Source organism: Geosmithia morbida (assembly GCF_012550715.1).
Source record: "Geosmithia morbida isolate 1262 chromosome Unknown scaffold_17, whole genome shotgun sequence".
NCBI classification, from domain to species: Eukaryota; Fungi; Ascomycota; class Sordariomycetes; order Hypocreales; family Bionectriaceae; genus Geosmithia; species Geosmithia morbida.
This window is the reverse complement of record NW_023336204.1, coordinates 342517-354828: the sequence shown is the minus strand read 5'-3', so window position 1 is coordinate 354828 and position 12312 is coordinate 342517. Positions and strand designations below refer to the sequence as shown.

At 53.8% G+C, this 12312-nt stretch overlaps 3 protein-coding genes across 3 annotated transcripts; 1 reads left to right on the top strand and 2 right to left on the bottom strand.

Annotated features, from left to right (window-relative positions):
* Window positions 1-200: 200 nt before the first annotated feature.
* On the bottom strand, window positions 201-1859 carry GMORB2_3345 (to pyruvate dehydrogenase kinase; the record flags this gene model as incomplete). Its single annotated transcript, XM_035465321.1, has 4 exons — window positions 201-1016; window positions 1118-1388; window positions 1482-1601; window positions 1684-1859. The coding sequence occupies 4 exons, from the start codon at window positions 1857-1859 to the stop codon at window positions 201-203; spliced, it is 1383 nt and encodes a 460-aa protein (XP_035318870.1).
* Window positions 1860-4354: 2495 nt separating this feature from the next.
* GMORB2_3344 (ubiquitin carboxyl-terminal hydrolase 7) lies at window positions 4355-8477 on the top strand (the record flags this gene model as incomplete). The annotated part of the gene is made up of 9 exons (XM_035465320.1): window positions 4355-4580; window positions 4650-4797; window positions 4871-5330; window positions 5410-6355; window positions 6426-7075; window positions 7161-7279; window positions 7366-8107; window positions 8175-8304; window positions 8368-8477. The coding sequence occupies 9 exons, from the start codon at window positions 4355-4357 to the stop codon at window positions 8475-8477; spliced, it is 3531 nt and encodes a 1176-aa protein (XP_035318869.1).
* Window positions 8478-9142: 665 nt separating this feature from the next.
* GMORB2_3343 (60kDa lysophospholipase) lies at window positions 9143-10907 on the bottom strand (the record flags this gene model as incomplete). The annotated part of the gene is made up of 2 exons (XM_035465319.1): window positions 9143-10512; window positions 10631-10907. The coding sequence occupies 2 exons, from the start codon at window positions 10905-10907 to the stop codon at window positions 9143-9145; spliced, it is 1647 nt and encodes a 548-aa protein (XP_035318868.1).
* Window positions 10908-12312: the final 1405 nt, after the last annotated feature.

Below are 12312 nucleotides of genomic sequence, written 5' to 3'. Positions count from 1 at the left end.
ATGCGATTCGTATATGGACAATTCCACGTATACTAGTAGCATAGCAGTAGTAGGTGGCAGTAGTACTTATTCCCCCCCCCCTCCCTCAACCTTGATAAACCCAACTCCAATGCTCCTAAAGATGTATAATAATGAAGCGATGCTTCTTTTTTTTTTTTTCATGAGAAAGAGAAACAGAGAAACAGAAAGAGGAATTGGGATTAAACAGCATCCATGCTGGCCCTAGTTATGACCTGCTCATTCTTATTGCCCAGTCTCGAGATTTGTAGAAAGACATCGACGCCGTAACCCTCGAGGCTGTGCAGCTCGAGATTACCAGCCCAGTATTCGGCGTAGACGCGGCTGAGCGGCAGGCCCATTCCCAACCTGAGATTGGGGGGGCGGCTGGTGAGCGAGGCGAGGGAATCCTGGTAAGGGGGGGTCTTGAGGTCGGCGCGGCCCAGCTCCTCCTCCACATGGAGCTCCTGCATGGTGGCGGCCATCTTGGGCACCCGTCCCAGGTTCTCGATGCGCTGCTGGCTCTGTGGACCTTTGCTAAAGGCCCACAGGTAGGGGAGCTCGTGCCGGGGAATACCGCCGCCTCGGTCGGAGATACGGATAGTGATGTGCTGAGGTGCCTCGGCTATGGTGACGTCTATGGGTGGAGGTGGCGAGCTGTCGTTGTCGTTGTCGGAGGAGGAGGGGGGGGAGTGATGGCGGTCGATGACGGCCTGGACAGAGTTGCGGAGGAGCTCCCCGATTATGTATTCCAAGTGGCTGAGGATGAAGGGGAAGCTGGCCTCCAGGTGGCCCTCTATGCGGATCTCGGGTATCTGCACGTCAGGAGGGTTGGTCGAGCGGGCGATGTGCTTGACGGCCGATGCGCAGCTCTCTATAACATCCTTTGCCACGCACTTTATGAAGACTTCGCCAATGAAGTCAGACTCGGAGAGCTTGGCGCCGGGAGAGAAGGAAGGGGAGTTGTACGTCTCCGTCAGTGATAGGTGCTGCTCTGCAATGACGCGACGGGATATGCGCTAGAGGGTATCTGTCAGTCTTTTTTTCTCTTCTCTCCTCTGCGTTGCCCTTGCTCTTCAAGAGAAATTGGATTTTTTTCTTTTTTCTTTTTGTGACGTACTGATTTCAGAATGGTATTCATGAATCGATCCATCTCCTTGGCATCTATGAGCCCCTGACACTCGTGGATGCCCATGGCCAGCTTGGGGATGACTGTGAGGTGCATCTTCAGGTTGTCGCTTATCACCTCGCACATGCGGTCGTTGTCGTCGAGCGTCTTGACCTCCTTGACCTTGCGGAACTTGTCGAATGCGCTGTAGTAGAGGTTGTACACGTCGTTGATGTGAGGGTTCGTCACCACCACGTACGGGAGATGCTGGATGTCCCGTATCCTATGTGCTATTCTTTTTTTTTTTGAAGAGATAAGAAAGAAAGAACCGGTCAGTCTTGTCGAAGGCAAGGAAGGGGGAGAGGGGGATCGTTACCTGGTAGGTAGTTCCGTTCGAACATAGTTGGCAGAACTTATCAGCCTCTCTTCTGTCAAGGACCGTCCAAACACCATGAGCTGCCGCAGACTGATCGGTCGTGCCTCCTTGGCAACCCATCTAATCCAAACACGACCCCCCCCCCCCAAATTGTCAGCACAGTAGTCATTTTTGTTTGTCTGTCGTGTATCACACGACGTACTCGTCTAGGACGCTGACTGGCCGCCATGCTGAATTGCTGGCTGTCCGCACCGTCTCGCGGCTCCCAAGGGAGATACAGATCGACAATGACGACGGAATGTTGATGATCGGTGTCGGTGTCGCGGCGGTCAGTTTCCGGGGCCGTCTACTGGCGTGTCGCAGGGAGTTGGCAAGCATCCCTGCGGTCATCCCATGCGTCGAGGGTATTATCCGAAGGCCTCGGGCGTCGTGTATTGAATACGAATAGTCGTAGGTTGTGCGCAATCTAGGGCGAGGAAGGAGGGGAGCTCTTTCTTTGGGGGGGGGGGGGGGTCGTTCCGGTCGAGTTCAGAGTGCGAATGACGCATCCGCTTCCCAGGGTTGGTGACAAAATAGCCACGGACATATGGCTGCCTTTTATATGTGAGCGCTGCATCTTCTTTTATGTCCAGGGTTGCCAACCCCACATCACCTTCGCCATCGGGCTGCATAACATCAACAGCTACCAGCATAAGAATCATGGTACGACCTATACATGCCTAATCTCAATGATACTTTTTTTTGATATGGCAATTGACAAGACGCCAGTGAGTTGTTACCAAATGTTGGATAGCATCTGACAGACATTAATCCAGCGGTGTAATGGAACATGATTTTCCCCCAAGACAAGTACCGGGTATTATGCTGAGCTTTCAACCGGCATAATGATACAGAGAGACGTCATCGAGCAGGAGGAAATGAATGCTTCTTTGCTGCCTGTCGGACAAGCAGTTGGGCCAACAGTTACCAACAGTTAGCCGTGTACCCAGAATGATGGACTAAATCTGACAGAGAGGGAAAGTATCGCACTATCATTCCAAGCACTTGGGAGCTAATAGTCGTAGCTGGCAGTGTACAGTAAGTGCTATGAAAGAATAGTCTTGTCATACCCCTTGGTGTCTGCAGTTCCCATCCCTCATCCCGCTCACCTCTGTATTACTCGTACATGTGGATTCGATCAAAAGTGGCAGTCCCACGCATTTGAAGAGTCATCGAGGGAAACCCCTTGTCGTGGGCAAACAGATCCCCCTCATTACTCCGCTTCAGCAGTTCACGAGTCCCAGCTAATACTCCATTAAGCCTTGGCCACCTCGCACTCCACGGGACTGCCTCTCTGATCTTACTGGTGCTACTGGTGCCGAAAGCTCACTAAGCGACTAGCACCGCCGCGTACTTGTACAGTCCAGCGGTCCCGGCCCACCAAAAAATGGCCTTCGGGTTGATCGTGTCATCACTCGCCCCTCCCCACCTTGGAACTTCTTTCGGCCTTCGCACTTTCTAGCAAAACTTCGACATTGTTGCCCTCCGGCCCGGCCTGGTCCACCGAACAAACAAACGAAAAGACTTGTCGTCAGCAAGCTGTTGCTCGGATCAAACCTCCCATCTTCGACTACGACTATTATCACCATTATTCTGGATAACCCCTTCCTTACACTCCCCCCCACGGACTGCGATACGAACCGAGAGAAGCCAACGTCTGCGATCGAATAAAGAGGACTGTGCGAGAAAGCAAGAGGGACCTGCAGATATCTCCTAGCACTCCCCACCCCTAGCCGCCGCCTCCAGTCCAGCAGAGACCGTTTGTTGCTGTCGCCGTTGCGCCTACCCCAGGAGTATCCTCAGGAGTACCCTGTGGGCTCCCGTGAAAATGGTGAGTTTTGCGGAATGGAGACAATGAAAGAAGGAAAGAAGAAAGAAGAGAAAGAAGAGATGGCCGACTCGTACCCTCTGTTACCCCCCCCCCCCTTCCCCAGTCCCGTTTTCCTTCCCTCCCCCTTCGGCGGCTCGTGCGCGCCACACATGTGGGAGAGTGCAGGCATCCAAGCCCATGATAACCTGGTGACAACGGTTGTACGGTGACGGGTCGTGAGGTGAGACTTGTGAGAGAGGGCGCCACCTGAGCTGGCTTGGAGTTACTCCCTCCGTACCTGCTCGCTCTCCCATGTGACGTGCGCCTGCCGTCTTTCCTCACAATGCGTCCTACCTTCCCCGTCCGCCGCCATCGTCGTACCTGCCTGGGAACCTCGTTGGGCCTCTGCCCCGTGTAGCATCTGTCGGTCTGTTCCCGTCTGGTTGCTGTCCATGACTAGCTGTCGATTAGCTGTCGACTAGCTGCCGGCTAGCTGTCGTCTGGCTGTCGTCCTTTAGCTGCTGTCATCGTCGTTTGGCAATTGGCAATCCCACGGCAACCGTCAGGCAGCTGCTCATATTCTTCCCTAGTTGTGTCACAGCCTGCCCATTTGTCGTGGATTATTGTCGTCGATAATCCCGCCTTGGGGACCAACTCGTCATCGCCACCCTCATCGCTTCATCACCCTGCACATCATCCGCTCCTCTCTTCATCCCGCCCTTGTTTCTTTGTTATCTGTTTCCCTCTCCTAATACCTTTATGGGTTGAATTCATTCGGTGGTGTAGAAATCCTGGCCACTCCACCGAAATTATTCTTCCCAAGAGACCCAACTGTTCATCTTGTTCACCCAGCATCTTCACTTTCTACTACCCTGCCTCCTACTACTACTACTACTGCTGCTACTACTACTGCTACTGCTACTGCTACTGCTCTGCTATTACTACTACTGCCGCTCGAAGCTACCAAACCCCTTGTCCATATCCTCCCCGCCTTGTACCCTGTCAATCAGTATATCCCCTCGTCATGATGCATCGCCTCACCACCAGCTCTCTGCCCGTGCGGCTCAAAGCTAACCTCCTGCGCCGAAATCAGGCTTACGACATACCCTCACCAAACGAAATGCTCATGGACACGGGCGACTATGTCGGCGTTGACAACGACCCCGAGAAGGATCCAGTGGCCATCATCAACCCCGATAACCTCGAGCAGGAAGGAGACCAGCTACAAGATATTCCTCTCGCCACCGACCGTGCGTTTCGTCCCCCCAACTACCCAGACTCTTGACCGCTAGTCATCCGACTAACATAAAAGGGTCTAGATGACGCCATGAGAGAGCTGGTTCTGCCGCCTCTGGTCGACGAGCCCAAGATCGTCGAGGATGTCGAGCACACCTGGCAGATCGACGACTGGCATGCCCGGGGCAAGAAGGATCACGGCCCTATCTTCCATGCTGGTGGCTACCCATGGTAGGTTCTACCTCCTCCCAGTCGACCCGCGACGAGAGAGCATCACTGCTCACACGGCATATCTGCTCTGTAGGCGTATTCTGCTGTTCCCCCAAGGCAACAGCGTCGACCAGTGCTCCATCTACCTCGAACACGGCTTCGAGCCAGACCAAGTCCCCGAGAATTGGAGCTGCTGCGTTCAGTTCGGCCTTGTCCTCTGGAACCCCGCAGACCCCCGTCTTCACTGCCACCATGCCGCACACCACCGCTTCACGAAGGAAGAGGGCGATTGGGGCTTCACCCGCTTCGTCGAACTGCGTAAGATGTTCAATGTTCCTTGGGAGGGTGGCAGCCGCCCATTGTGCGAGAATGATACGGCCAACATCACGGCCTACGTTCGTGTGGTAGATGATGAGACCGGTGTTCTGTGGCACAACTTCACCAACTACGACTCTAAAAAGGAGACGGGCTTTGTTGGTCTCAAGAACCAGGGCGCTACCTGCTATCTGAACTCTCTTCTCCAGTCCCTTTACTTCACAAATGCTTTTCGCAAGGTATGCTTGGTGCTCCTACGTGCTGGCCTCCCCGGCTCGGTCTACCAAACTCCCCCACAGTGTTGACTGACAATGGCAGGCCGTATACGAGATACCCACAGAAAACGAACAGAGCATGCAGAACAGCGCATACACTCTGCAAAGGCTGTTCTACCAGCTTCAGACCTCCGACCAGGCTGTCGGCACCAATGAGCTCACAAAGTCTTTTGGCTGGGAGACACGACACATCTTCGAGCAGCAAGACGTTCAGGAGCTCTCCCGTAAGCTCATGGAGCGTCTCGAGGAGAAGATGAAGGGCACAAAGGCCGAGAACGTCCTTGCGCAGATCTTCAGCGGCAAGATCAAGACCTTCATCTCCTGCATCAATGTGGACTACGAATCAAGCCGCATCGAAGATTTCTGGGACATTCAGCTCAACGTGACCGGTAACAAGACCCTGCTTGACTCATTCAAGGATTACATCCAGGTCGAGAAGCTGGAAGGCGAGAATCAGTACTTTGCCGGAGACCAATACAAGCTCCAGGACGCCAACAAGGGTGTCATCTTCAACAGCTTTCCCGACGTCCTGCACTTGCAGCTGAAGCGTTTTGAATACGATATTCAGCGAGACATGATGATGAAGATCAACGACCGATACGAGTTCCCTGATGTCTTCGACGCCGCACCGTACCTCTCACAGGACTCTGATAAAACCTCCGAGCCCTGGACCTACCAACTACATGGCGTCCTCGTCCACAGTGGTGACCTCAATGCCGGTCACTACTACGCTTTCCTGAAGCCCGAAAAGGACGGTTGGTTCTACAAGTACGACGACGACCGGGTAACGAAAGCCACGATGAGGGAGGTGTTGGAAGAGAATTTCGGTGGCGAGTACAGGACACCTAACGGGTACCCGCGCGCCCTCCCACAGAAGAAAGCACCTATCATGCGCCAGAACAGCGCCTACATGCTGGTGTATATTCGCCAGTCCCGCCTCGACAAGGTCCTGTGCCCCGTCACTAAGGCCGATGCCCCAAGACTGCTCCGTGAGTATCCCTTCTCCTTCTAGCCCCTCTACCCCCGTACTGTCTAGTCGCGTTTGTTGACGTGATACAGAGCAACGCTTCGAGGAAGAGACTGCTCTCAAGGAAGCTCGGAGACGGGAGCAGAAGGAAGCGCACCTTTACATGATTGCCAAGGTCGTTACCAATGAAACGTTCGCCAACTATAGTGGCACCGACCTAGGCGTCATGGATGCCGAGCCCGCATCGGACCCTTCTGCACCTCTCTCATACCGCGTCCTGAGGTCAATGACTGCTGGCGATTTTCTGAGATTCCTTGCCTCCGAGCTTGGTAAGGATCCCAAGAAGATGCGCCTTTGGGTCATGGTTAATCGCCTGAACAAGACGATTCGACCCGACCAGCCTGTCATGGATCTGGCACCGACTATCGAGGACATCTACTCGAAATCGGCAGCCTCCCGAGATACTTGCCTTCGTGTCTGGGTTGAAGATGCGACCGAGGTGGACCAGGACGGTAATGCCATCTGGCCGTCGTACTCGAGTCAGCCCAATGGAGCCCCCGCCAAGAACGACAACATCCTCCTACTACTAAAGTACTTTGATACGGAGAACCAGACCCTGAGGGGCGTTGGCCATGCCTATGTCGGAAAGGATAAGAAGGTGGAAGAACTCGTGCCGTTTATTGCCCAGAAGATGGGCTGGGGCGACAAGCTGGAAGGCGAGGACAAGCTATTGCTCTGGGAGGTAAGCTGAGATGAGGTCTCTGGTTCCTGAGACGAATGATGTTTGCTAAGAAACCTGGCAGGAAATCAAACCCACCATGATTGAGCCTCTCAAGCCCAAGCAGTCCATGAAGGCCGCCGAGCTCCAGGACGGAGACATTGTCTGCTTCCAGAAAGCCCCCGAGAACAAGGATCAGTCGGCTGAGAAGCCCACCTCCCAAGAGCAGTAAGTCGAACGAGGGCGCGCCTGAATGTGTGGATGACGGTGAAAGGGGCGAGGCGATACTGATTCGAACCGGCTCCTAGGCTCAGCAAGCACTCAGACCGTTTCGAGGATGCTAGGGAGTACTATGATTTCCTCGAGCACAAGAGGGTCGTCAAATTCCTCGCCCACCCAACCAGGAACGAGGGAACGCCATTTGATCCCTTTGAATTGGTGCTCAGTTCCAAAATCAACTACGACACAGTCTCTGAAAAGGTTGGTGCCCATCTCGGGGTGCCGTCGACACACATTCGTTTCTGGACAGTAAATGCCTCGACCAATAACCCCAAGGCGCCGGTCAGGCGCAGCACCAACCCCACCCTGAAGCAGATTCTGCATCCCATGGGAACCAACAGCTTCAGCTCGAGCCAGAGGAATGATGCCTTCTACCTGGAGATCCTCGACATGAGCCTGGCTGAGTTTGATACCAAGAAGAGCATCAAGGTGAACTGGCTCAGCGAGGGCATCTCGAAGGAGGAGCAGTACGACGTGCTGGTACCCAAGTCGGGTACGATCGAGGATCTCATCCAGGCTCTAATAAAGAAAGCTCAGCTTCCTGACGAGACCGAATCAGGAAGGATAAGGGTGTATGAGGCCAGCTCCAATCGGGTTTGCCGCGAACCTCCGAGGGAGAATGCTGTCTCGAACCTCAGCGACTACACCCAGATATACGCCGAGCGGGTACCGGAGGAGGAAGTTGGTGCCGAGGAGAACAACTTTATTCAGGTGTTCCATTTCCAGAACGAGGTCAACCGAACACACGGAGCTCCCTTTAGGTTCCTGCTGGTCGAGGTACGTATCATTACCAAGCACCGCTCCTATGCATTCCACCGTGGCTAACCTCCCTCTCCACTTTCAGGGAGAGAAATTCGCCGACACCAAGAAGCGCCTGGAGAAGCGCACAGGCCTGAAGGGCAAGAGCTTTGAGAAGATTAAGTTTGCCGTCGTGAAGCGGTCCAGCTACTCGAAGCCGCACTATTTGAATGATGGTAAGCGGTTTCATATGAGCGAAGTGATTCGAGTAAAAAATATGACTAACCGTGCTCTTGCAGATGACGTGCTTTGGGATTTGGCAGCAACAGAGGACGACTACCTTGGTCTAGACCACGTGGACAGGGCGAGGGCCATGAGGAACGGGACGGGAGATCTCTTTTTGCGATGAGCAAAAGGAGTCGAGTTGTTTGTTGTATTATGATGGGAGGAGGGAGAGGATGTCTTGGGCTTTTAGAACTTCCTGTGAACAGGGGAGGGCTACCCCTTCTTTATTTATTTCTTCTTCTGTTTCTGTTTCTCCTTTTGATGTTTTGAGCACCAGCACATGTCTATATGTGTGCTCAATACTGAAAATAACGAAAGCAAGATAAAGATGGAGACAAGAGGAGAACATTGAGATGAACAAGATATACATGAAAGAGTTATGAGGAAAACAAGTTATATGTCTGAGGGAGGGGGGGTGAGAGATGAGAGAATCATAAAAATGTTGATTCAACAGCGCTTTGTAAATGGAAAGCAATGTTTCATTATTCCAATATGAGGTGCACTTTGCAGTCATGCCAGTGTCGTACGTATAGGTCTAATCGAGTACGCAATAAAAGTATACGTGACGTTGGACAAGGTGGTATTTTACCCAAGTCAAGCGTTGTTTTATTATGGCGTTTTATTTTATTTTATTTTTCCAAAAAAAAAAAAGATTACGGTCGAGGTGTAAGATGATGTATGTGTGGTATATATAAAGCTATTTCAAGTATCAAGTTGAAACTGAAAGCATCTTGTTTCTTTTTCTTCTTCTCGCGATCCTTTCCTGTCGTTGGATTTCATGCATGTCCCTCAGGCCTTGAGGGGACCCCTCTCGAGTTCCTCGGCGGACAAGTGAGCACCAGCCTGTCTGAGGAGAGCAGCGCAGTCATTCTGACCCGATAGAGTGGCGAGGAACAAGGGAGTGTTGTCGGCGCGGTTGCGCTCGTGGACACTCGCTCCCCTCTCCAGGAGCTCGCGCAGAACGGCCGACGACCCCGAAATGGCGGCTAGGTGGACGGCCGTGTTGCCGGCGTAGTCGGCGTGGGTGAGGAGTTGGTGGGCGGCGTCGCCGGCCACCAGGTTTCGGACGGACTCGAGGTCGCCCTTCTGGATGGAGTGGCCTAGGGCGGCAAAGGCGAGCTCTGTGGGGCTGAGGCGCTCGGCGGCCTGGTCGAGGGACGACAGAGGATGGGAGAAGGTGGTGCGTGCTAGCTCCGTCATCTCGCCGCGGATGGAGAGGGTGAGCTGCTTGGTCATTTCTTCGCGGGAGAGGTCGGCGCGCGCGAGGAGGTACGACAGCTTGGTCAGAGCGGCCTCGACCGTGAGGTCCAGGCCGAAAACGACGCCGGCACGACCCAGGTGGGTGCCGGGGGCGTAGACGGGGGAGACGAAGCCGGCGACGCACTGCGAGACGTTGATGACGATGACACCGCGGTTGATGGCGTCGCGGATGACACGCGTCACCGGGCCGTCGGCGCCGCCGGGGACGTTGCCCATGCCGAATGTCTCGAGGATCAGGCCTCGTATGTTGGGGAGGCGCAGGACGGCGTCGAGCATCTCGGGCTTGATGCCCGGAAAGATGCGAAGACAGGCGACGTGGGCCGTGTCCAGGTCGGTGGCGACGTTCAGGCCGGCAATGGTGGTGGGGCGGAGGACAATGGGCCAGTTGACGTGGATGCCCAGGCCGTTGACGCGGGCGAGCGGCTCGAAATTGGGGCTGTCAAAGGCCTCGTACGAAGCCGACGACACCTTGGTGGCGCGGTTGCCGCGGTACAGGTTGTGATGGAAGAAGAGACACACCTCGGGGATGACAAAGGTGCCGGCAATGATGAGGGAGCCTAGCAGGTTGTCGACGGCGTCCGACTGGAGCGAGAAGATGGGGGCCTGGGATCCGGTGAGGATGACGGGCTTGCCCAGGTTCTCCATCATGAAGGAGAGGGCCGAAGCCGTGTGGGCCAGCGAGTCGGTGCCGTGCAGGATGACGAAACCATCGAACAGATGGTAGTTGGCCTTGACGGCCAGGGCCATGGCGGCCCAGTCCTGGGCACTCATAGAGCTCGAGTCCAGCAGCGGGTTAAACTCAATCATGGTGTAACGTACATGGCGCTGGTAGGCCGTGGGCGGAGTGCGAAGGCTGTCGAGGGTGAGCAGACGGCCACCGTGGATGGCCTGGAGCTGGACTGCGCGGGGAGGGCTCTCGTGTTAGTCGGGTGCTGGCGCTTGCGGCGATGTGATGTGATGAGATGAGTGGGGGCCGAGCAGTGGCATCAACAGTGTTGGCAATAACGACAGACGTACCTCTCGGACTCGTCAGGTCATTAAAGTCGGGCCTGGGAGCCATGGCCATCTCCATGAAGCGCTCGGTCGGCTGGAGGCCGTCGGGGCCATTCTGCATGCATATGGTACCACCGGTGCCAATGATGAGGACTCGAGACTCTGGGAGGTTTGTGTCGAGTCCCGAAGATGACGTCTGAGCAGGTCCCATGGTGGACCGTGTGATGTTGCTGGCTCCTGCGTCGACCTCGACACGCCGCTTTTTCCTCTGGATGTCGTCCAGCTTGTCTGCCTGGCTCATCAGGAACGGCCGTCACTCGTGAATGGCTATGAGATGATGGCCGGAAGCTTTTAGGAGAGGGGGCAATATGGACTGGAGCCGGGCTTGTAAGCGAAGCAACCGGGCTGGTAGACAAGATTGTAGACACGGAACTTGCTGACGACTCATGTATCTGCACCGTGCACCCCCAAAGGCAGCTGGGTGTACAGTAGTAGACCGAGACCCAGACAAGGAAATAACTGAAGCCCTCGGGATGTTGAAGGATATATTTCACTCCCAAGTCGCCACCCAACCGGGGAAATTTTTGATGGATTTCTTTTAGTCATGGTGCATCGAGTCCCTCTTGAGCATGTCGTGCGGGTGGATCCCCTGGTTCGGGAGTTGGGCGAGGCTATGGCAGTTGCCAATATGGGAGGGTTTGTTCCTGTAGTGAGGTGAGGTATTGGTGTATGAGTAGCAGGAGCGGTACGCATGGGTACGAATAAATGTGTCGGTATTGGATGTTTCCATGTTCATGGTCCTGCGTAGTAGTGATAGTAGTAGTAGTAGTAGTAGTAGTAGTAGTAGTAGTAGTAGTAGTATAGTGGTTCGTGATAGTACAGTATTGTTAGTAGTGATGATACTCGTAGTATTACGTACAGATTACTCCGTACGTGGTTGTAGATTGTAGTAGACAAAAGAGGAGAAGGAAGATTGATGATACCAATACACGAGAGGAGCGGGGATGCCATGGAGTTCTGTTGAATGAGGAATGATGCTATACAAGAATAAATATAGTATAGAGGAATAATGCAATTGAATATGCGTATTCAACGAGAATGGCAGTTGCCAGTTTTGAAATGTAGAATCATCTACATGGTTCCTTCCTTTCCGTTGTCTTTTTCTTTTTTCTTTTTTTTTTACTATTCCCCAATAATAAATACCTACTGTACCTCATTGGGGACCGAGAGGGTGAGGAGCGCTGTAGGCCAGGACTCTAGGTGCTGTTATATCACTGTACGGAGTACGTGCATATCTATGGTGATGCATCTCGCCCGTACCGTGCAGCCGACCTCTAGAGAGTTCTGCCATGATACACCGCCCTCCGTAATCAGGCATGCATGTCCATTATACTCCGTATTATTATACTATTAACCTGACACTCAATCACTAATGGGCAAATCCACAATTCCGTCACCAGTCTGTCTTTTTGCTTTTCAATCTCTTAGCACTTCTCACCTTTCCGCGTCGCATATCACCCAACCATGCGCCGTGCCATCGCTGCAACCGTCGTCCATCCTATCTTCTAGACCGGCTTCTATACACTTGTTTCGGGATTGGAACTTCTCGTGTCGTTTCCCTTATCCTTGACTTCTATCCTACTCGCACCCGGCTCGGCCATCGTTACATTTGACCGGCATCACTATCCCGACCTCGCCCAAGCTGA